General features: G+C 44.1%; 1 protein-coding gene across 1 annotated transcript; it reads right to left on the reverse strand.

Moving 5' to 3' along the window:
* Positions 1-11,364: 11,364 nt before the first annotated feature.
* On the reverse strand, positions 11,365-25,124 carry LOC311135175 (anoctamin-10-like). Its single transcript, XM_084169098.1, has 12 exons — positions 24,636-25,124; positions 23,946-24,119; positions 23,585-23,725; positions 20,309-20,428; positions 18,147-18,791; positions 17,824-17,879; positions 13,798-13,872; positions 13,419-13,583; positions 13,039-13,230; positions 12,660-12,797; positions 12,393-12,509; positions 11,365-12,298 (listed from the first exon to the last, which is right to left on the reverse strand). Exons 1-12 carry the CDS (start codon positions 24,832-24,834, stop codon positions 12,290-12,292), a joined length of 2,031 nt encoding a protein of 676 aa, XP_084025224.1. The 5' UTR covers positions 24,835-25,124; the 3' UTR covers positions 11,365-12,289.
* Between the last annotated feature and the right edge of the window lie 479 nt (positions 25,125-25,603).

The following is a 25,603-nucleotide window of genomic DNA, read 5'->3' on the forward strand; positions in this document are numbered from 1 at the left end:
AGATACCAGATGGGTTGGACGATACTTCTAGTCAATCATCTTGAAAAAAAGGTATACTTAAAAACTGGAAATCAACCAATCGTCTGTCATTAACACAATGGAATGGTCAAATGCTTTATTATCTAATGTAGACTAGGGTTGGGTTATAAAAAAATATTTGAAACTTTGAACATCCCACGGAGCACCATTAAATCTATTATTACAATATGGCACCACAAAAAACCTGCCAAGAGAGGGCCGCCCACCAAAACTCACGTACCAGGCAAGGAGGGCATTAATCAGAGAGGCAACAAAGAGACCAAAGATATCCCTGAAGGAGCTGCAAAGCTCCACAGCGGAGATTAGAGTATCTGTCCATAGGACCACTTTAAGCCGTACACTCCACAGAGCTGGGCTTTACGGAAGAGTGGCCAGAAAAAAGCCATTACTTAAAGAAAAAAATAAGCAAACACATTTGGTGTACGCCAAAAGTCATGTGGGAGACTCCCCAAACATATGGAAGAAGGTACTCTGGTCAGATGAGACTAATATTGAGCTTTTTGGCCATCAAAGAAAACGCTATGTCTGGCGCAAACCCAACACCTCTAGCACCTCAACACCCCCACAGTGAAGCATGGTGGTGGCAGCATCATGCTGTGGGGATGTTATTCATCGGCAGGGACTGGGAAACTGGTCAGAATTGAAGGAATGATGTATGGCGCTATATACAGAGGAATTCTTGAGGGAAACCTGTTTCAGTCTTCCAGAGATTTGAGACTGGGACGGAGGTTCACCTTCCAGCAGGACAATGACCCTAAGCATACTGTTAAAGCAACACTCAAGTGGTTTAAGGGGAAACAGTTAAATGTCTTGGAATGGCCTAGTCAAAGCCCAGACCGGAGGTGAACAGTTATGCAAGCTCAAGTTTTCTGTTTTTTTTGTCTTATTTCTTGTTTGTTTCACAAGAAAAAATATTTTTCATCTTCAAAGTGGTAGGCATGTTGTGTAAATCAAATGATACAAATCCCCAAAAAAATATTTTTAATTCCAGGTTGTAAGGCAACAAAATAGGAAAAATGCGTTAAATATATGCATTAAAAGGAGCTCAGCTGAAGTCGATATTCAGCACTACTCTAGCCAGCTATAGAATTCTACAGTATCATTCGTGGACAGGGAGACGTTAGTGCAACCACATAGAAATAAATGGTTTAAACCATGACAGAGAGGTGGGGGTGATCGTTTCATTTGGAAGCTTTTCTTTTAATATTTACCACTGTAAAACATATTTACCCCTACATTTTAAACAAATAGGAGAATGGTTAACCCTCTATAGTCTAAGCCCTGTCTAAGATGGAATTGTTTTAAGATGGTCATACCAAGGATCATTTAGCTATTTGATTTTGCATATATACCCCTTAATCTTTTTTTTTCATGATGAAACATTGAAATTGGCATTACTGCTATTAGCCAATAGAAACGCATTGAATAACAGATTCACTACATGGAACAACAGATAGTCCCCCCAAAAAATTGAAAGGAAGTTTGTGCTGAAGTGTCTGTCCTATATCTGAAAGATATAAGAAAGATCAGGAAACAATTTTTAAAAAATGTGACATGTTTTTATCCCCTTATTTTAGGCACTAAACTATCTCCATGTTACCTTCCATACATTTTTTAAAACTGGTACCAGGGACCTTCAGAAGAGGCTTGTGAGGCTTGTGGGTGTCCTAGAGCAAAACAACCAACATGTACAGTTGAAGTCGAAAGTTTACATACACTTAGGTTGGAGTCATTAAAACGCGTCTTTCAACCACTGCACACATTGGTTGAAAAAGAGGTGGTCCTGGCAGATGGAACCATCATTCACACAGCAGGCAGGGGGCGCCGGCCAAGGTAACACTCCCAAACATGTATATATTCATGGTTATGTACAGTTGAAGTCTGAGGTTTACATACACTTAGGTTGGAGTCATTAAAACTCATTTTTTCAACCACTCCACAAATTTCTTGGTAACAAACTATAGTTTTGGCAAGTCAGTTAGGACATCTACTTTGTGCATGACACAAGTAATTTTTCCAACAATTGTTTACAGACAGATTATTTCATTTATAATTCACTGTATCACAATTCCAGTGGGTCAGAAGTTTACATACACTAAGTTGACTGTGCCTTTAAACAGCTTGGAAAATTCCAGAAAATGATGTCATGGCTTTAGAAGCTTCTGATAGGCTAATTGACATAATTTGAGTCAATTGGAGGTGTACCTGTGGATGTATTTCAAGGCCTACCTTCAAACACAGTGCCTCTTTGCTTGACATCATGGGAAAATCAAAAGAAATCAGCCAAGACCTCAGAAAAAGAATTGTAGACCTCCACAAGTCTGGTTCATCCTTGGGAGCAATTTCCAAACGCCTGAAGGTACCATGTTCATCTGAACAAACAATAGTACGCAAGTATAAACACCATGGGGCCACGCAGCCGTCATACCGCTCAGGAAGGAGATGCGTTCTGTCTCCTAGAGATTAACGTACTTTGGTGCGAAAAGTGCAAATCAATCCCAGAACAACAGCAAAGGGCCTTGTGAAGATGCTGGAGGAAACAGGTACAAAAGTATCTATATCCACAGTAAAACGAGTTCTATATCGACATAACCTGAAAGGCCGCTCAGCAAGGAAGAAGCCACTGCTCCAAAACCGCCATAAAAATACCAGAATGCGTTTTGCAACTGCACATGGGGACAAAGATCATACTTTTTGGAGAAATGTCCTCTACTCCGATGAAACAAAAATAGAACTGTTTGGCCATAATGACCATCGTTATGTTTGGAGGAAAAATGGGGATGCTTGCAAGCCGAAGAACACCATCCCAACCGTGAAGCACGGGGGTGGCAGCCTAATGCTGTGGGGGTGCTTTGCTGCAGGAGGGACTGGTGCACTTCACAAAATAGATGGCATCATGCGGAAGGAAAATTATGTGGATATATTGATGCAACATCTCAAGACATCAGTCAGGAAGTTAAAGCTTGGTCGCAAATGGGTCTTCAAAATGGACAATGACCCCTAGCATACTTCCAAAGTTGTGGCAAAATGGCTTAAGGACAACAAAGTCAAGGTATTGGAGTGGCCATCACAAAGCCCTGACCTCAATCCTATTGAACATTTGTGGGAAAACCTGACTCAGTTACACTGGCTCTGTCAGGAGGAATTGGACAAAATTCACCCAACTTATTGTGGGAAGCTTGTGGAAGGCTACCCGAAACATTTGACCCAAGTTAAACAATTTAAAGGCAATGCTACCAAATACTAATTGAGTGTATGTAAACTTCTGACCCACTTGGAATGTGATGAAAGAAATAAAAGCTGAAATAAATCATTCTTTCTACTATTATTCTGACATTTCACATTCTTAAAATAAAGTGGTGATCCTAACTGACCTAAGACAGGGAATTTTTCTAGGATTAAATGTCAGGAATTGTGAAAAATTGAGTTTAAATATATTTGGCTAAGGTGTATGTAAACTTTCGTTTTCAACTGTATGTGTTCTTGAGTGTCACGACTTCCTCGAAAGCTGCCTCCTCTCCTTGTTTGGGCAGGCTTCGGCGTTCGTCGTCACCAGCCTTCTAGCCATTGCCGCTCCTCATCTCACCATTCCATTTATTTTGTCTTGTTTATTACACAGACCTGGTTCATATCCCCTCATCAGTACCTGTATAAGTGTTCAGAGAGAGCAGGAGTTATTTGGTCAGAGGGAGGAGCTACAGGAGGCTATAAGGGAGAAGGAGAGTGTAGAGCCACGGCGAGAGGAGCTGGTTAGGCAGCAGAAGGAAGTGGTGCGTGTCGCCAGTTCGGTCCGGCCCGTTCCTGATCCCCGCACTAAGCCAGTGGTGCGTGTTCCCAGTACGGCCCAACCCATTCCTGCTTCCCGCACAAGGCCAGTGGTGTGTGTTCCCAGTACGGTCCGGCCCGTTCCTGCTCCCCGCACTAAGCCAGTGGTGCGTGTTCCCAGTACGGCCCGACCCGTTCCTGCTTCCCGCACTAAGCCAGTGGTGCGCGTCGCCAGCCCGGTCTGGCCTGTTCCTGTCCCTCGCACCAAGCCAGTGGTGCGCGTCGCCAGCCCGGTCCGGCCTGTTCCTGCCCCTCGCACCAAGCCAGTGGTGCGCGTCACCAGCCCGGTCCGGCCTGTTCCTGCCCCTCGCACCAAACCAGTGGTGCGCGTCGCCAGCCCGGCCCGGCCTGTTCCTGCCCCTCGCACCAAACCAGTGGTGCGCGTCGCCAGCACAGCCCGGCCTGTTCCTGCCCCTCGCACCAAACCTGTGGTGCGCGTCGCCAGCCCGGTCCGGCCTGTTCCTGTCCCTCGCACCAAACTAGTGGTGCGCGTCGCCAGTCCGGTACGGCCCGTACCTGCTCCCCGCACCAAGCCAGTGGTGCGCGTCGTCAGCCCGGTCCGGCCCGTTCCTGCTCCCCGCACCAAGCCAGTGGTGCGTGTGTCCAGTCCGGCACGGCCCGTGCCTGTTCCACCGGTGCCTGGTCCGGCACCGGTCAGTGGATCCACTCCGGAGCCAGAGCAATCCGCTCCACCGGGGTCCAGTCCAGCTCCGGTCAGCCGCTCCATTCCGGAGCCAGAGTAGTCCGCTCCACCGGTGCCTGATCCAGCTCCGGTCAGCGGCTCCACTCCAGAGCCAGAGCAGTTCGATCCACCGTCGTCGGGTCCAGCTCCAGTCAGCGGTTCCAGTCCAGACCCAGACGTCAGCCCCTCTCCAGGTTCGGGGTCTCCCACACCAGGGTCCAGACAGGGCTTGGTACGTCGTGGGAGGAAGGAGAGGGGAAGCAGCACGCCGAGGTCCAGACCAGACCAGGGGTGCAACAGGGAGGTGGAGAGTAAGTGGTGGTCACGCACTAAGTGGTGGTCCCGCACTAAGCCAGTGGTGCGCGTCGCCAGCCCGGTCTGGCCTGTTCCTGTCCCTCGCACCAAGCCAGTGGTGCGCGTCGCCAGCCCGGTCCGGCCTGTTCCTGCCCCTCGCACCAAGCCAGTGGTGCGCGTCACCAGCCCGGTCCGGCCTGTTCCTGCCCCTCGCACCAAACCAGTGGTGCGCGTCGCCAGCCCGGCCCGGCCTGTTCCTGCCCCTCGCACCAAACCAGTGGTGCGCGTCGCCAGCACGGCCCGGCCTGTTCCTGCCCCTCGCACCAAACCTGTGGTGCGCGTCGCCAGCCCGGTCCGGCCTGTTCCTGTCCCTCGCACCAAACTAGTGGTGCGCGTCGCCAGTCCGGTACGGCCCGTACCTGCTCCCCGCACCAAGCCAGTGGTGCGCGTCGTCAGCCCGGTCCGGCCCGTTCCTGCTCCCCGCATCAAGCCAGTGGTGCGTGTGTCCAGTCCGGCACGGCCCGTGCCTGTTCCACCGGTGCCTGGTCCTGTGACTTTTGACACATCGGTTTTATGAGCTGCACACTTAGCTATCACTATCTCTTTAGGCTTCATCATAGCATGCAACAATTTCATTATTTGCGCATGATGTTGTATCGGGGAACCATCCGTTTTCTTAAACCCTCGACCTTTCCACACTGCTCCAAACAAATGACATACACTATGTGCATATGCAGAATCAGTATATATCGTCACTCGCTTTCCTTCTGCTAACAAACACGCTTCTGTTAGCCCCACAAGTTCAGCAAGTTGTGCGGACGCAGGCTGTGGTATTATTTCAGCCTTTTCAACAACAAATCCAGTTCCTTGAGCTTTAACTACTGCATAGCCAGCACACAATTGATCTCCCACACGATAACAAGACCCATCAGTCCAATACTCCAGGTCTGCCTCAAGTAATGGAAAGGCTTGCAAATCTGATCTAAGCCTCAAGTATTTCTCTGCTTCTTGAACACAATCATATGGCTCACCATCCTCTGAAGTTGGCAAATTCTCGGTTGGATTCACCGTATCACACCTCACTAGGTCTTCCTGCTCTAAGAGCCTATGATAGTCTCTGAGCCTAGGCATAGTCAATGTATATTTTCCATAGTTCAGAAGATTTCTGAGACTATGATGGGTAAGAATTGTTACTGGGTAACCCATCGTAACAGATGATGCTTTGTCATACATTGAATATACTCCCACCATTGCTCTGTAGCACAGTGGTAGCCCTAGTTCTACTTCTGAATAGGCAGTAGAGTAGTAGGAAATAGGTTGAGGATTCGTCCCTGTACCTGTCAGCTGACAAAGAACTGCACATGCATATTTACCCCCAGTAGAAGTAGACACATATAACAAGAAATTCTTAGAGTAGTCTGGTAGTGTGAGTGCAGGTGCCTCCTGTAGCCTCTGTTTGATCGTTTCAAATGCCACAAGGCCTTCCTGTGTCCAGGAAAGATTGCTATGGAGTTGACCACTCCCAGTATCTTTAACCATAGCTCTCAAAGGTCCCTACTTCATTCACTGCTCTCAAATCATGAACCATACGATAAGTCTCATCGGGTTTCTTCAAAGGCAACAAAGGTGTGTTACTCTGAGGACTTTTTATTGTCTTCAAAACACCTGCTTTCAAAAGTCCTTCAATTTGTGGTTCGATCCCCTGGATTACTTCATCTTTCAATGGATACTGATTCTTCCAAGGAGGTCTGGCTCCTGGTCGAAGTTTCAATTTCACCGGTTGGGCTGATTTCACAAGTCCAATATCGGTACTGTGTTGAGACCACAAACATTCTGGAACTTGTTGCAACCTCTCCTCTTTCATAGAGTCTAAATCCATCTTCGCACTGCAAATATATTCATGTGTGATCGGTACAGCTTGTGGCTGTCCTTGAGCCGAAATCATGATTTTGAGAAATCACTGATCTTCACTCCTCCAAATCGCCAAATTCTCTTTCATTGGTACGAAAACAGCTTTCTCTGCTTCTGTCATCATTTCTCCTATATGCTTCTGCTCATAGTCTTCAGCAACCAACAAGGTCACATGTGGCACACTCTTCTCAAATTCTTTATCCAGATAATCGTCTGTGTTTATCTTCATAGCTGCTCCTTGTGGTCCTAAAATTATGCAACATGAGCTGAGTTTAACCTTTGGTTGATGACTCAACCATTCCTCTGTGTTCGATTGGGCAGCATTCTTGAAATACTTCAGCGTACAATGAAATTGATATTCTGGAAGCCTCGCACCTGGCATTTTTGCCACAATGAATTTCTCCCATATCTTAGCCTACTTCAAAAAATCTGCACTGAGATTTCCAATCCAAAATACTGAAGAAGAGTCAATCTCTGTCGTCATCAACAATTGGTAAACCTTTTCTTTTGGCACTTCTACCAGACAGCCGTCTGGCGTACATTTTATTGTACAATTCAATCTACACAATGCATCTCTTCCCAACAATGCAATAGGTGTATGTTCCGATACCAGTATGGGTATTGTAATGTTTGGATTTTTATAGCAGAGCTCAATTGGTTCCGTAAGAGGAATCAGCTGTTTCACTCCCTCAAATCCGATTGTACTAATTAGTTGATTGGACATGGGGAGATGTGTAGCATCTTCAGGCCGAACACAGGTGAAAGCAGCTCCGCTATCCGCCATCACTTCCAATGGTCGATTGTTTACTTTCACCTCAATTGTTGGATCTTTTTCCGGTCCTGATGCTACCAGCTGACACCCCCCTTTCGGATCTTCTGGGCACCTCTAGAATCCTGGCTCCGGGCCCCTATAAGGGTTCACCGGTCCTCCAAATGATCTTGACTGGCCCCTGTATCTTCCTCTGAAATTCCCTCTGGTGTTTCCTCCTGGCCCATTACACTCACGGGCAAAGTGACCAACCTGTCCACAATTATAACACACTTCTGAAGATTGCTGGAAGTATGGCTTAAATCTGCCTCCTCTTCCTCTTCCTAAGCCTTCTCGTCCTCTTCCTCTCCAATTCTGTGTCTGTCCAGAAACTGGCTGTGGATATGAAACAACTGGTCCCACTAGTGGTGGCTGGTACAATTGCGGTTGGACCTGGTTCGGTTGAAGCTGTGGCAGTGATTGTTGATTTGGTGAACACTGATTCTGCATAACCAAAGCCTGTTTCTTCTCCTTCTTCTTATTCTCCACCAGTTGTATTTGATTGAGTTTTCTGAGAATTTCTTGGTCCTGTTCTTTCTGGTTGTGTTCCTTTTTCCGGTACAGATCCACTTGATGGGCTATATGATCTGTATAGACACCTTTTGTCATGCTTCCAAGTCCAACCACCTCTGCCAGTTTGCTCCTTACTGGTGAGGGCAGCCCCATCTGCAGTTTAGCTCGCAAAATTGACTGCTCAATTTGACTCACATCTGGATCATTTCCAGTAATATTTCTCCACACTTGATGAGCTCTTGACACATAGGCTCTCGGATTTACTTGTTGTCCTAGTGGGTCAATCAGAATGTTGTCAGGATGCACATTTGTTGGAAACGTATCTTTCAGTGCTCTCCACAGCCGATTTCTACTTGCAGCTAACAACTCAGGATCATTCACCGCAGTCCCCACATATCGATTAAGTCCAGCTCTCTGAAAAATTTCTTCCATACCTGGAATCCCAAGGAGATTAGCCAAAAGTCTCTTAATGTCTCCTATGGCAGACTGTGTTCCCACCGTAATTTCTTCCAACTTAGAAATCCAAGGATATGCTCCATCTTGAAGAGTAGGCAGCTTCTCAAGTATATCTGACATATCGGTATTCTGCAAAGGCTTATTCTCCAGGTTCTGTCCTCGAATTATCACTGGCATCATCTTCTTACTTGTGCTCTCTTTTCTTGTCCGCAATGTATATTTCCTCTCCAATTTTTGATATTCTTTTTTCAGCAGTTTTTCCTTCTGTATCTTCAACTTCTTGAGTTGTTCTTCCAATTCTCTTACTTCTTCTAAATTATTCGCCTTATCCAAGCATGATATGCATCGATCCATATCTCTTTCTATTTCTTCTGTGCTAGTCATTGTAGAATAAAATCCTCTTGAACATGAAGCACCTTTAATCTCAAAATCTTCATCGCTGGCTTCATCTTGACTTTCATCAGAGCTCGATTCTCTTGTATCCTTCTTCTTCCAACTTCCATCACCCCTTCTTTCCGCTCTGGCCAACCTCTGTCTGATCACAGGGTCATATCCACCCATGATCTCTTCTGAATCACTCTGATCATCATCATCATCATCTTCAAATTCCATCCTCCTAAACCTCACTCTACCCTTAGTTTCCAGACATGTAGTTTTCTTCTTACTTTTGGAGTTGGATTCAACTTTATGGTTGTTTCTGCTTGTCCTCTCTCTGTTATTCGTTCATCTTCATCTCTGATGCAATAATCACCCTCCTGAATGATCATTGGAAGCTGAGGATAGACGTCCTTAAACTCTACTTCTTCCTCGTAAGGTGGGGGCTTTTTGCTGAATCCGTATGTGAGAAAGGTGTATTGTCTTCTGCCATTAGTTTTTCTGTTACCTTCGCCTCTTTTGCCATTTTCTCTATACCTCTGTCTCTTTTATCTTTTGTATCTTTTATCAGTTTTTGTCCCTTATTTTCAAACAACTTAAGAACACCCAGCTCTCTTTGTCTCTTTTCTTTACGTTGTTCCCCTTTTTTCCCCTTCTTTTGATCTGCCTTATACAGTGGGGAAAAAAAGTATTTAGTCAGCCACCAATTGTGCATGTTCTCCCACTCAAAAAGATGAGAGAGGCCTATAATTTTCATCATAGGTACACGTCAACTATGACAGACAAAAAAAAGATGAGAGAGGCCTGTAAAAAGATGAGAGAGGCCTGTAAAGACAAAATGAGAAAAGAAAATCCAGAAAATCACATTGTAGGATTTTTTATGAATTTATTTGCAAATTATGGTGGAAAATAAGTATTTGGTCAATAACAAAAGTTTCTCAATACTTTGTTATATACCCTTTGTTGGCAATGACACAGGTCAAACATTTTCTGTAAGTCTTCACAAGGTTTTCACACACTGTTGCTGGTATTTTGGCCCATTCCTCCATGCAGATCTCCTCTAGAGCAGTGATGTTTTGGGGCTGTCACTGGGCAACACGGACTTTCAACTCCCTCCAAAGATTTTCTATGGGGTTGAGATCTGGAGACTGGCTAGGCCACTCCAGGACCTTGAAATGCTTCTTACAAAGCCACTCCTTCGTTGCCCGGGCGGTGTGTTTGGGATCATTGTCATGCTGAAAGACCCAGCCACGTTTCATCTTCAATGCCCTTGCTGATGGAAGGAGATTTTCACTCAAAATATCACGATACATGGCCCCATTCATTCTTTCCTTTACACGGATCAGTCGTCCTGGTCCCTTTGCAGAAAACAGCCCCAAACCATGATGTTTCCACCCCCATGCTTCACAGTAGGTATGGTGTTCTTTGGATGCAACTCAGCATTCTTTGTCCTCCAAACACGACGAGTTGAGTTTTTACCAAAAAGTTCTATTTTGGTTTCATCTGACCATATGACATTCTCCCAATCCTCTTCTGGATCATCCAAATGCACTCTAGCAAACTTCAGATGGGCCTGGACATGTACTGGCTTAAGCAGGGGGACACGTCTGGCACTGCAGGATTTGAGTCCCTGGCGGCGTAGTGTGTTACTGATGGTAGGCTTTGTTACTTTGGTACCAGCTCTCTGCAGGTCATTCACTAGGTCCCCCCGTGTGGTTCTGGGATTTTTGCTCACCGTTCTTGTGATCATTTTGACCCCACGGGGTGAGATCTTGCGTGGAGCCCCAGATCGAGGGAGATTATCAGTGGTCTTGTATGTCTTCCATTTCCTAATAATTGCTCCCACAGTTGATTTCTTCAAACCAAGCTGCTTACCTATTGCAGATTCAGTCTTCCCAGCCTGGTGCAGGTCTACAATTTTGTTTCTGGTGTCCTTTGACAGCTCTTTGGTCTTGGCCATAGTGGAGTTTGGAGTGTGACTGTTTGAGGTTGTGGACAGGTGTCTTTTATACTGATAACAAGTTCAAACAGGTGCCATTAATACAGGTAACGAGTGGAGGACAGAGGAACCTCTTAAAGAAGAAGTTACAGGTCTGTGAGAGCCAGAAATCTTGCTTGTTTGTAGGTGACCAAAAACTTATTTTCCACCATAATTTGCAAATAAATTCATTAAAAATCCTACAATGTGTTTTTCTGGAGAAGAAAAATCTCAATTTGTCTGTCATAGTTGACGTGTACCTATGATGAAAATTACAGGCCTCTCTCATCTTTTTAAGTGGGAGAACTTGCACAATTGGTGGCTGACTAAATACTTTTTCCCCCCACTGTATGTCAGTCAGCATGGCTTCAAAGCCGGTCCACTGTCTTTTGTATTTAATATAGTGTTGCCATCAAGATCATCATTAATCATGATGTTTTATCATTGTAAAATCTTCAAGTAAAAGTGCACATAATTCATCATGTGATCTTAGTAGGTTTATAATGTGTCTGAAGTGTACAATGTAACACTCATGATGTGAAAGTACTTAAACCACTGTGGAGAATATATATTTTTTTATGATACAGCACTTGTGTGATTAGAGCAAATTAAATAATTGCATAGTATGTGCCACACTCACAATAAAGTCCAAAGCTACCCAGTATTTCTAGAAATCTCAAAGACACCTTAAGCTGAAGATTCAATACTGCATTAACCCAATTAACAACGCTCCTAGCTCTTCCTTGGGTTTGCCTTCAGTCCCAGGCCCCTGCCACTTGTATCTTCCATGACATGAGAGACTTATAAAGCAAAGCCGGTTCAGAAGGGAAACCCGAGTGTCTGCATCAGCTGAGATTGTACCAATCAGATGCTAACAACACTTCCTACCTTAATATGGCGGTCTATTTAAGCTGACCAGGTTCTGCTCAGACATCCTCTGCTGCCGCTTGCTGCTACTGCTAGTATGAGTTTGTTTTTCTTGCTGCCCACCACCACCCAAACCACCACCACCCCAACCTCCACCTGTTTGGTTCTGTTTTCCTTCCTGCAGGTGGATTGGTATAGCACACCTGTAGTTACTTTAATATATGTTGACGCTTTGCTCTGGCAGTGAGCTACCCTAAAGCGGCAGAGCCTATTGCCAAGACCTAATGTATTGTTTATGTTTTCTAATAAATGGTTAAATGAATACTTGGTCTTTCCTTTCTGAACTGTATTTATGCCTGGAGAGGGAGTCCTCGAGAGGGAGATGCTGAGAGAGCTTCTCAGACTGGCTGTTTCTTTATGTGTCTTTATATCCTCCTCTCTACCCTCGTCATGGCAGCTGATTCTAATGAGCCCCCTAGTCCAAACCAACACTTGAAGGGCAACAGGACACTCAGACTCTCCCACAGGGGCTCCATAGCCTTCATAGCTTCTGTAAGAGTCAAAAGGAGATGTTTGATTGTCAGATGCCTGATTGTTCCAGTAACTATATTATTAGTGATTATTCTTGATTAGATCATTCTTACCTGCTGCCCTAGAGCTTGCATAGAGTGGAACTCGATCTGTTCCCTCTTGATTCTGACCCAGTCAGGCTCGGCTGGTATCATAAAAGCTAGAATCATCTTGACCAGGATCAGGACATGCTGACAAACAAACACACATACACCTATGTCAGTTGGGTAGATGATGACACCGTAACATGCTGTGAATAAGACAACTGCTATGAACCATATACTGTACTGTTATGAACAAGATACTGTACCTCCACCAGGAAGGCTCCCCTCATACTGTACCTCGACCAGGATGGCGAAGAGTATGATGTTCTTGCCGCTGATCCCTCCCTCCAGACAGAACTTCTGGACGCGAGGGGACAGCAGCAGCAGCCAGCAGTTAGACATGACTGAGACAAAGCCCAGAACCTCAAACGCTGTCTGAAACATACACAGGCATACATAAATATGGTTACAGGAACATACAAGGACACAAGCAAATACATGCAAATGTACACAGTGACGTAGATGGGCACTGATTAGAAAATTACATTGACCACTACATGCTGCTTACATCTATTTATTTACCAGATTTAGCTACATAGCTACTTTCTGTCTGCAGTAAAAATGCCCTCTCTTTTTGTTCAAATTCTCACATTCCCTCGCCCAAAACCCTCCTAACCTGCCACACCCCCATGTTGGACACAGGGGCAGAGAATGGCTTCCGGAACAGTTTACAAATCTTGTAGGCATCCCCTGGGATCTCTGTTATGTTGTTGAGGAGCAGGAGGACGGCGGTGAGCGGGTACACACAGGAGAACAGACTCAAATATCCAAACTTCAGCAGCAACTCAATGTACTCCGCAAACAGGCCCTGAAACGTAGCAACAGACGCAATAAGTTAATCACCAAAACAAAGAGACCCCTAACATACGACATGCAAATACACCCAACCTTGATTCTACCCCCTAAGGCACAGATACAAAGAAACCAAGGCAGACGAGCACAATGAAGCAAAACAGAGAAAAACAAAACAGACAAACACATTTTACAAGGACTTACTGGAAAGGGTGGAAGGCTTCTCTGAGCTCTGAGTTTGTCCACCTCTAGGTTGTCCTCCTGCTCTTTCTTATGGGGAGCACTGAGGAAGCGGTCGACTATAAATGGCACCACAACCTCTGTAAGCTGGTTCACCAGCTGGTTCCAAATTAGCAGAGAGGCAAGCTTCTGTGTGCACAAATCGATAAATCAAACATAAAGTGTTGCATACTGTATACACACAAACACACACACACACACACACACACACACACACACACACACACACACACACACACACAAACACAAGATCTACCCTTTATTAACATGAGGTATTTCCACATTGTATAACATTTCCTCTAGCCACTCAGACAAACTGTGCTGCCCAGATGAAATATCTTACCTTGCGTAGCAGTGGTAGGTCCTGTTTGTAGAAGGCAATGTGGAAGAGCACAGCAAAGTTGTTGAAGAAAGTGAACTGAAAATGAGAGAGGGAGATTTTGGCTTCAAGTAATATCTCTGGAGGCATGAATACAGATCCTGTGTTACTGTATCTGATGTGCCTCCCACATCTGCTTATACATACACAGCTGATACTATCTGCACACTCACTACACCTACCTGTATCACAATACATTTAGCCTATCTGTACTACACCTACCTGTATCACAATACATTAGCCTATCTGTACTACACCTACATTGGCATATTGGACACCCCGCAGCCCCCACAAGGCAGAGCCAATGAGCTCTGGGGGCCCATGTGCCTGTCGATTACAATGTCTATTTAGTTTTATTTCATTAATCATTTTGACAGTAACCCTCCAAAAAGTAATTATGTTACAGGAGGGGGTCGCAGTTACAGGAGGGGGTCGCAGTTCCGGAGCGATCTAATAGGTGTCCTCCTCCGACAACCTTAGGCACCTCCTCACTCACAGTCTGGACTAATCTTGATCCTATTGGTGTCACCTGTGTCTACCTGTTCACCTGTTTATTTATGCCCTCACTTCCCTGTGTTCCCTTGCTCAGTTTCCTCTGCTAGTTTCTCTATGCCCAGCAGGACTAATCAGTGTTTTTGTGTCCTGGCTTCGGGACCACCAGTAAAGATTATTGTTTCACCATCTCTGCCTACTGCCTACTGTCTATCCTGCACCGCACCTGGGTCACACCTCACACCAACCCTTACATCATTCATAAACTTATTTTATTTCCATATGTATTAGGAAGGTAAGTATTTGTTTCTTGGGCTTCAAGAATGTGACTGACCAAAGTTCCCCAGGCCTTGAAAAATAAACAGTTGAACTGATTGAAAGTAAGGGGATATCGGTGAACAAATTCTGTGGTCAAGGCTACACCGGAACCAGTGCAATGAGAGGAGCATACTTAGGTGTTCAAAGGCACATATCAGACCGAGAGCCTAATTCTTATTTTTAAGTAGTTCTTTATGAGTTTTAGTTGTGAAAACGATCTCGCCGCAGAAGCAACAATTACAGGGATGGTTAAAAACAGCTTGATTTCCGTAGCAACATCAGGGAAACTGGGCAGAAGTACGTGGTGATTCAAATAGACCTACAGCAGTTCTGCAACGTCTTTAATTGCGCCTCTTGCGTTCTCCTTAATTGCCGGCCTCAACAAGTTACGGAAAGAGATTAACTGTATAGGTCGTCTGGATACTGGACAGCCAATAAATTGGCAGATGCAGACAGATTATCATCTTTAGCGGACAATAGCTCTTGAGGGCTCAAACAAAAAAAGCGGTTTTCTTCATACTGGTGAACCGACGTTTGATATGTGTGGTTGTAATATCATCAGTCCTTTATCTTTGGTATATCTTGGCATGCATCATTCAAAACTAAGTTTAAATTGTGTGCAGTCCAATGGACATATAGGCTAATGCAAAATCTCTCAATAGGACATTAGAAGACCAAGGGAGTCTCTGAAGTTGGATTTTAATTACATTTACTTTAATTGCAGCCCATTTGTGTAGGCTAATAGCCAGACAAAACCTGCTAAGTTCAACAGTAAAAAAAATTCGTAATTGTTAGGCTATTTGATGTATAATTTTTTATAAGAAAGTGTATAAATAGCAGCTAAATACTGTATATAGCTATAGATAGTAAGCTACACTGCATAATGAAACAATACAAAGGAAGCTAGTGTTTTAAGGATGGACTGACAGTATTATTTGGCATTAATAGACTAGTTTTATGCACAACAACATTCTATCCAAGCTGGGAGAGAGCGCGAGGACAGCTCATGTCATGCAGGTTCAGGTAGCCTATACAGGACAGTTGTGTTTTTTTTTAAATCAATTAGTTGCTGATTAGTATGCTGTTGTATCGAAAATGTATTTTACAATGTTTGAATTTCCAACTTTAATTACTAAACAAGTAATTACATTATTGCTGCCAGCCAGCAGTCTAAACCATGGCAGCCTTGCAACACCATGTATTCGTGAAATGTTAGGCTTATGAGAAAAATCCTCATCAATCTACACACAATACCCCATAATGACAATGTGAAAACTGGTTTTTGGACATTTTTGCTAATGTTTACAAAAGTATTCAGACCCTTTGCTATGAGACTCGAAATTGAGCTCAGGTGCATCCTGTTTCTATTGATCATCCTTGAGATGTTTCTACAACTTGATTGGAGGCCACCTGTAGTAAATTCAATTGATTGGACATGAACAGCATACTAATGACTAAAATGTAAAATGTAATGATTTGGAAATGTCACGCCCTGGCTCTGGGGACTCTTATATGTTGAGCCAGGGTGTGTAGGGTCTATGTTTTGTGTTCTATGTTCAGTTTCTAGTTCATGTGTTTTCTAGGTTGGCCGGGGTGGTTCTCAATCAGAGGCAACGAGAATCAGCTGTTGCTTGTTGTCTCTGATTGGGAACCATACTTAGGCAGCCTGTTGTGCACTTGTGTTTTGTGGGATCTTGTTCCGTGTTGGTTTGTGTTCATGACCAAGGACTTCACGTTTCGTTTTGTTGTTTTGTATTTTGTATCGTGTTGCTAGTACACTATTAAAGAGATGTACGCATATCACGCTGCGCCTTGGTCTGCTTCGTATGACGATCGTGACAGGAAAGGCACACACCTGTCTATATAAGGTCCCACAGTTGACAGTGCATGTCAGAGCGAAAACCAAGCCATGAGGTCGAAGGAATTGTCTGTAGAGCTCCGAGACAGGATTGTGTCGTGGCACAGATCTGGGGAAGGGTACCAAAACATTTCTGCAGCATTGAAGGTCCCCAAGAACACAGTGACCTCCATCATTCTTAAATGGAAGAAGTTTGGAACCACCAAGACTCTTCCTAGAGCTGGCCTCCCGGTCAGAGAGGTGACCGAGAACCCGATGGTCACTCTGATAGAGCTCCAGAGTTCCTCTGTGGAGATGGGAGAACCTTTCAGAAGGACAACCATCTCTGCAGTACTCCACTAATCAGGCCTTTATGGTAGAATGGCCAGACGAAAGCCACTCCTTAGTAAAAAGCACATGACAGCCCGCTTGGAGTTTGCCAAAAGGCACTTAAAGACTCTCAGACCATGAGAAACAAGATTCTCTGGTCTGATGAAACCAAGATTCAACTCTTTGGCCTGAATGCTAAGAATCACATCTGGAGGAAACCTGGCACCATCCCTACTGTGAAGCATGGTGGTGGCAGCATCATGCTGTGGGGATGTTTTTCAGCGGCAGGGACTGGGAGACTAGTCAGGATCGAGGGAAAGATGAACGGAGCAAAGTACAGAGAGATCCTTGATGAATACCTATTCCAAAGCGCTCAGGACCTCAGACTGGGGTGAAGGTTCACCTTCCAACAGGAAAATGATCCTAAGCTCACAGCCAAGACAATGCATGAGTGGCTTCGGGACAAGTCTCTGAATGTCCTTGAGTGGCCCAGCCAGAGCCCGAACTTGAATCCGGTCTAACATCTCTGGAGAGACCTGAAAATAGCTGTGCAGTGACACTCCCCATCCAAACTGACAGAGCTTGAGAGGATCTGCAGAGAAGAATGGGAGAAACTCCCCAAATATTGGTGTGCCAAGCTTGTAGCGTCATACCCAAGAAGACTTGAGGCTGTAATCGCTGCCAAAGGTGCTTCAACAAAGTACTGAGTAAAGGGTCTGAATAGTTATGTAAATGGTATATTTCTCTTTTTATATTTTTAATACATTTGAAAAAAAATCTTAACCTGTTTTTGCTTTGTCATTATGCGGTATTGTGTGTAGATTGATGAGTAAAAATATCATTTTATCAAGAATAAGGCTGTAACGTAACAAAATGTGGAAAAAGTGAAGGGGTCTGAATACTTTCTGTATGCACTGTATATATTCAGTAAGAATAGAGAGAAATGGGCGACCAGAGGAGGGGGAGGAAGAGGAGAATAGACTGACAGATGGGGGAGGAAGACTGGGACTGACCAGGAGGACTTTGGTGGTATGATGGTTCTGGAAGGAGGACTCCTCTCTGTGGTTTTCTATGAGGGGAAATCAGACTGATTTTCGGTGGACTTATCACTTATCACACACAAACTGTGATACTTTGCATCCAATTGCATTCTCTGTTATTCTATGACTCTGCTCTTTGGTGAACTTAGCTCTGTTTTTCCAAACATTCTACCCCTTACTGCAATTATTCATCAACCTCAAACTTATTTTCTCTCTCCCTCTTCTCTAAACCCCTCTCTATCATCTCTTCCCTATCTAACCCATCTCCCTCCCCAATGCCCAGTGCCCTTTCTCACCCCACTTGGTGAGTTGCATGGCCACAGTGTGGTACACATTCTTCAATATGTTGGTGTAGACTGTGTGGGCTATAGAGGGCAGGTAGAGCAGAGCTCCAGAGAACAGGGAGCCGCTGTCCTGATGGAAGCCCTGTACCAGGGCCTCTCCGTGGTAGAAGCCTGTCATGCCCAGCACCACCAGTCCCAGGAACAGCCCCACTAGGGGCAACGACACCAGGCCCACACGCAGCTGCCTCTGCCACTCCGGGAATAGGGGCTCCAGACGGCCTGTCACAGGGTTGATCCCCAGGGTGCCATGGAAGCCAGGGCGGGGCTCGGCAAAGCGCTCAGTCAGGTGGCGTGTGCCCCAGCGGTGGGAGAGGGAGGAGCTCCGGCGCTTCCAGAACTCGATGAACAGCGTGGACCACAGCATGCTGAATACAGCCTGTACCATGTGACCGCTGACTGAGGGGCCATAATCTTCCTCCTCCTCCATCACCCACTCCCCGGCCTGCTCCTTCACCACCCCACTACCCAATCCACCGGCAGGCTGTAGAAAGGTCAGGACCAGGCCCAGGAAGGCAGGGGGCACCAGGGCCCAGGTGTAGAATTGCAGAAAGCTGAAGTAAAACGCCACGGTGCCTCCAAAATATGATTGTATTGCATCTGCACAGGAAGAGAGAGATCATTAGTAGGACAAAGGAGTAAATGTTTGTGGAGTTGCTAGAGCTGGGCGATATGGACAAAAAGTAATATTGTGATAAATGTAACTATTTTGCTCGATAACAACAAATACAACGATAAACAAAACAAAATATAATGGACAGTTACTTTACATTAGCGGCAGGGCTCTGGATTTTTTTTTTGTCAATGCCAAGTAAGACAACTGAGATGGTAGCCGATAATTAAAGTAAGCTATTTCATCTAACATATCCAGGAAATTCATGATTGATATTTTGATGTGCAACCTGTCAAAATAGGATCCTGAATTATCAGATGTATTTTTGGCTCTTCAGAGAATTTGCTGACATCTTTGTGCATATTGGCCTAGAGCCTATACACACTTAGAAAAAAAGGTACTATCTAGAACCTAAAACAGTTATTCTGCTGTCCCCATAGGATAACCCTTTGAAGAACCCTTTTTGGTTCCAGGTAGAGCCCTATTGGGTTCCATGTAAGAACCCTTTTCCCAGAGTGTTCTACATGGAGTTATACCTAGAACCAAAAAGGATTCTACCTGGAACCATAAAGGGTTCTCCTATGGGGACAGCCAAAGAACCCTTTCGGAACCCTTTTTTCTAAGACTGTATTATTCACCACCTGAGTAAGTGGGAAATCAAAACACAACTCTAAATATGATATTAGATAGCCATGTAGGCTAATTGATTAATCTATCAGTCAATGTAGGCTAATGTTTTACAAAATTGTTACAGCACCAGGCCTAGGCTACTTGATGCAGGCCTATTCACTGCAAATGGCGCGCTCCACTCGACTCTGCTAAGCGGGGGCGCATCAAAACCATACTAACTACAGCCTACTGCAGTTGTAAAGTGGTGCCATGAACTCAATATTAAGAGGTTAGAAATACATTCTAAACTCACAAAAAGCTGTGACTCTCCTCTCTGTAACTAGAACAACACTAGTTGCTTTGAAAACAATATTTTTCTCACAATAGCATTTTGAACAACGGTCATATGCTTGTGCTTCTCAGAATGCATCTCTCCCTCTGTGCACACGGTGGGAGATGGGAATGAGAGTCATCAGCCAACAGCAAAACAGGGACAGGCAGATACTTTCATAGCATGAATCAACATAATGCATAGGCTATTACTGTTGACCAAATAATGGTTTTAGCACAATCTACAAGAACGTTGTGTAGAGAAATCACAGAAAATTACCAACGTAAGCAAAATGCTTTGGTAAGAGTAAAGCAATGTCGGTGTCTGTAATTTTCAGTTTATCGTTATAAATAATAAGCCATTTAGCAGACGCTTTTATCCAAAGCAACTTACAGTCATGCGTGCATACATTTTTTTTGTGTATGGGTGGTCCCGGGGATCGAACCCACTACCTTGGCGTTACAAGCGCCGTGCTCTACCAGCTGAGCTACAGAGGGGTTATCAGCTCTAGTGTGTGTGTATGTAACCTTTTTGTGTTTGTGTTTACTGTATGTTGTTGTTTACCGAGAGGCTGTCTCCATATCTGCTTCTTAGAGGACCACCTTCTGCCGACTTCATTCAGTCTCTGCTGGTCATGTAGAGGGAAGATGTCCTTTATCACTCCTGCTCTCTCCAGCTTCTGACCTACAGTACAGACACAGGACGGATGGGCTACGTCAGGGATCTGTACAATATTACACATACAGACAGGTAACAAGAGGTAACATATCCAGAAGCTTGGCTGTATTACATTGTTAACACTATCCAGCATACGTAAGGGACAGTTCGTTGTAATTCTCAGAAGAATACAGATCACAGAGCAGTGAGAGAGGACAGGAGAGAGCACTGAAATGATCAGCCAGAGGTGGTGCTCTGCTCTGCTGCAGAACAGCTTAGCTAAGCAAGACCATGACATAGAGGACAGAACATGCTGAGGTAAGCAGAATGGCACACGTGCACAAAATAATACTCATATCACAGAGAAAGGGGTAAACCTTATATGACACCAACTTTTGATTTGTATCACCTTGTATCACTTTGTAGCACACCATTATGGAGTCTTACAGTGGCTTGCGAAAGTATTCACCCCCGTTGGCATTTTTCCTATTTTGTTGCCTTACAACCTGGAATTAAAATGGATTTTTTGGGGGTTTGTATCATTTCAATTAAACAACATGCCTACCACTTTGAAGATGCAAAATATTTTTTATTGTGAAACAAACAAGAAATAAGACAAAAAAACTGAACAATTGAGTGTGCATAACTATTCAGCCCCCCCAAAGTCAATACTTTTTAGAGCCACCTTTTGCAGCAATTACAGCTGCAAGTATCTTGGGGTATGTCTGTATAAGCTTGGCACATCTAGCCACTGGAATTTTTGCCCATTCTTCAACGCAAAACTGCTCCAGCTCCTTCAAGTTGGATGGATTCTGCTGGTGTACAGCAATCTTTAAGTCATACCACAGATTCTCAATTGGATTGAGGTCTGGGCTTTGACTAGGCCATTCCAAGACATTTAAATGTTTCCCCTTAAACCACCCGAGTGTTGCTTTAGCAGTATGCTTAGGGTCATTGTCCTGCTGGAAGGTGAACCTCCGTCCCAGTCTCAATTCTCTGGAAGACTGAAACAGATTTCCCTCAATAATTTCCCTGTATTTAGCACCATCCATCATTCTGGCCACTCTTCCGTAAAGCCCAGCTCTGTGGAGTGTACGGCTTAAAGTGGTCCTATGGACAGATACTTCCAAATCCGCTGTGGAGCTTTGCAGCTCCTTCAGAGTTATCTTTGGTCTCTTTGTTGCCTCTCTGATTAATGCCCTCCTTGCCTGGTCCGTGAGTTTTGGTGGGCGGCCCTCTCTTGGCAGGTTTGTTGTGGTGCCATATTCTTTCAATTTTTTAATAATGGATTTAATGGTGCTCCATGGGATGTTCAAAGTTTCTAATATTTTTTTGTAACCCAAACCTGATCTGTACTTCTCCACAACTTTGTCCCTGACCTGTTCGGAGAGCTCCTTGGTCTTCATGGTGCCGCTTGCTTGGTGGTGCCCCTTGCTTAGTGGTGTTGCAGACTCTGGGGCCTTTCAGGTGTATATATACTGAGATCATGTGACAGATCATGTGACACTTAGATTGCACACAGGTGGACTTTATTTAACTAATTATGACTTCTGAAGATAATTGGTTGCACCAGATCTTATTTAGGGGCTTCATAGCAAAGGGGGTGAATACATATGCACGCACCACTTTTCCATTATTTCTTTTTTAGAATTATTTGAAACAAGTAATTTTTTTCATTTCACCACCAATTTAGACTATTTTGTGTATGTCCATTACATGAAATCCAAATAAAAATCCATTTAAATTACAAAATAGGAAAAACGCCAAGGGGGATGAATACTTTTGTAAAGGAGGCCTGGGTAAGGCCACAAATATTCCAACTTCAACAAATTATTTCTCAAGTATGTTTTAAGATACAAATATCGAATACACTACCGGTCAAACGTTTTTGAACACCTACTCATTCAAGGGTTTTTCTTTATTTATACTATTTTCTACATTGTAGAATAATAGTGAAGACATCACAACTATCACAACTATGAAATAACACATATGGAATCATGTAGCAACCAAAAAAGTGTTACACAAATCAAAATATATTTTATATTTGAGATTCTTCAAATAGCCACCCTTTGCCTTGATGACAGCTTTGCACACTCTTGGCATTCTCTCAACCAGCTTAACCTGGAATACTTTTCCAACAGTCTTGAAGGAGTTCCCACATATGCTGAGCACTTGTTGGCTGCTTTTCCTTCACTCTGCCGTCCGACTCATCCCAAACCATCTCAATTGGGTTGAGGTCAGGTGATTGTGGAGGCCAGGTCATCTGATGCAGCACTCCATCACTCTCCTTCACACAGTCTCCTCTGAACAGTTGATGTTGAGATGTGTCTGTTACTTGAACTCTGTGAAGCATTTATTTGGACTGCAATTTCTGAGGCTGGTAACTCTAATGAACTTATCCTCTGCAGCAGAGGTAACTCTGGGTCTTCCATTCCTGTGGCGGTCCTCATGAGAGCCAGTTTCATCATAGTGCTTGATGGTTTTTGTGACTGCACTTGAAGAAATGTTCCGTATTGACTGACATTCATGTCTTAAAGTAATGATGGACTGTCGTTTCTCTTTGCTTATTTGAGCTGTTCTTGCCCTAATATGGACTTGGTCTTTTACCAAATAGGGCTATCTTCTGTATACCACCCCTACCTTGTCACAAAACAACTGATTGGCTCAAACGCATTAAGAAGGAAAGAAATTCCACAAATTAACTTTTAAGAAGGCGCACCTGTTAATTGAAATGCATTCCAGGTGACTACCTCATGAAGCTGGTTGAGAGAATGCCAAGAGTGTGCAAAGCTGTCATCAAGGCAAAGGGTGGCTATTTGAAGAATCTCAAATATAAAATATATTTTGATTTGTTTAACACTTTTTTGATTACTACATGATTCCATATGTGTTATTTCATAGTTTTGATGTCTTCACTATTATTCTACAATGTAGAAAATAGTACAAATAAAGAAAAACCCTTAAATGAATGTTCTAAAACTTTTGACCGGTAGTGTATATGTCAACAATACTTTCTCCAAAGGACCTTTCTATGGATAACATTTTGTGAAAATCCCCAACATCATGGTCGTTATTTGTTCTAGTTTTTTGAGGAATCACCCAACATCCCCATTTACATCATTATTCACATACCCACACACACACACACACACACACACACACACACACGTAAAGACTCACAGATGTTCTCCCAGGCCTTCAGGACCCCTGGAGCCTCTGGGACTCCAGGGATTCTCTGCTTCTTCTGGGCCTGTAGAGAGTCCAGCTCAATCTTGACTATGTACTGACGCTCCGCTAATGTCAGGAACTCCTGCATGTCATCTGGTAACACAGACGACAGGTGTCAATCAAGACTGTCATATATATTACATTTAATATGTCATTTGGGCTATATTACCACAGTATTACAACAGTCAATGTGTATTTTGTTGATTCTATTCCTACAGAAGGTGTATTGGGTGCTGAAGATCTGTTACAACTTGTAACGGCTATTACCGTTAATATCCCTCTACTCTTCCCCCAGCATTACCAACATTCTTACCGACATTGGTGAAGTTGTCTCTGTCGTGGTAGGAGAAAGCAACCATCTCTTCATTGCGGTATTTCTTACACAGACCCAGATCCTCTGTGGCTCTGAGAAGGGTGCAGCGAGGAGCAGACACCACGATCACATTCCCACACTCATCCTCACCAGGGTGGGCCAGCAACGATGCTCCTAGTCCAGGGAGGAGGAGAGAGGGTCAGACCCGTCACCAGACCTCAGTCTTAAGGGGGGCATATGAAATGCATGGGAGGGCAGGGCACAATTATTATTAGCCTACAGTACGTATATTTAATAATACATTCCCTCAAGTGGGGGCGGGCCCGGCCCCCTATGGACCGCCCATAGCGACGGGTGTGGAGAGGGTCAACTACAATACTCCTGCCTCTACTGCAGTGATCTTAGCATATGCTTATGTTTCAGCCCAGTACTTATTGACACACCTAATTCAGCTAATAAACTAAGATACATGGATGAATGCCCCCGCAGTTGTATTGTGCAACGTTTCATCAGGCTTAACCCACATGATAAAAGCAGTCAGTGGATGTGGATACACTACTTTGAAACTAGAGACTCAACTAATAAACTAGTCATCAAGCCCGGTGAATCAGATGTGTTAATATTACTCGGCTGGAACAAAACAAGCAAGACAGACTGAAGTACAGTCAGACCTCTGACCTGACCTCTCACCTCCGTGTCTCTTTGAAGCTTCAATCAGGGAGATGAGCCACCTCTTGGTGACAGGCTGGACGTTGTGTGACAGCTGGATGAGGACCAGGGGCTCCACCCGCTCAGACACACAGCAGAGACAGCTGACCTGCGTCCAGCAGCCCTGTGACAGGACCTTGGTCTGTGTCTGGACAGAGCCTTTATCACCCAGTGATGTCATCGCGTCCCTGTGGAGAGGCAGTGTGAGGAGGACAAGGAGTTTCACTGTATCTGTGATACAGCTATACACTCTGTAATCCACACATTTACATGGGTCATTCCAACAACAACAAAGGATTTAGACACCCACTGTCTCAGAGTGTTCTAAAATTGTTTCTGTAGTTAGACATTATTATTTGGTTGAAATATAATTTGATCTGAGAAATTAAGCTAATAGATTGCACCTAAATTGGCCATTTTAATTTATAGGATTTATATAATATGTGTCCAAACTTTTGACTGGTAGTGTACATTGTGGTCATTCAGCAGACACTTATCCAGAGCAACATACAGTCAGTGCATTCAACTAAGGTAGATAAACAACAACATATCACAGTCATAGAAATGTAATACATACCAAATCATTGTGAATTACAGCCTGATTAATCAGACTAGAAAGTTTGAACAGACAAGTAACTTCCTCTGGGCTCTGCCTCTGTTTACAGAGATACAACCTCAAATTTCAAGTATTAATGTCAAGTGCACAAGTACAGTGAAATGCCTTTCTTGCAAGCTCTAAACCCAACAATGCAGTAAACAATAACAATGTAGTACAAAAAATAACATAAGGTAGAACAAAAACACAAATAACAAATAAGAAGAACACAAGAAAGTAAGAAGCCATATACAAGATCAATTCTAATACCATATTTATAATGTGTAGGGATACTGGAGTGATAGAGGTAGATATGTATAGGGGTAAGGTGACTACGCATCAGGATGTATGATAA

This window comes from Coregonus lavaretus (genome assembly GCF_964263955.1).
Source record: "Coregonus lavaretus genome assembly, chromosome: 9".
NCBI lineage: Eukaryota > Metazoa > Chordata > Actinopteri > Salmoniformes > Salmonidae > Coregonus > Coregonus lavaretus.

Bases quoted from the DNA above. Each gene is read 5' to 3' on its own strand.
- LOC311135175 (XM_084169098.1), bottom strand. From the start codon at position 24,834: ATGACATCACTGGGTGATAAAGGCTCTGTCCAGACACAGACCAAGGTC. The intron at 13,873-17,823 runs GTCAGTCCCAGT...TCTCATTTTCAG, and splicing joins ATACCACCAAAGTCCTCCTG to TTCACTTTCTTCAACAACTT. The intron at 12,798-13,038 runs GTTAGGAGGGTT...TGTATGTTTCAG, and splicing joins CCAACATGGGGGTGTGGCAG to ACAGCGTTTGAGGTTCTGGG.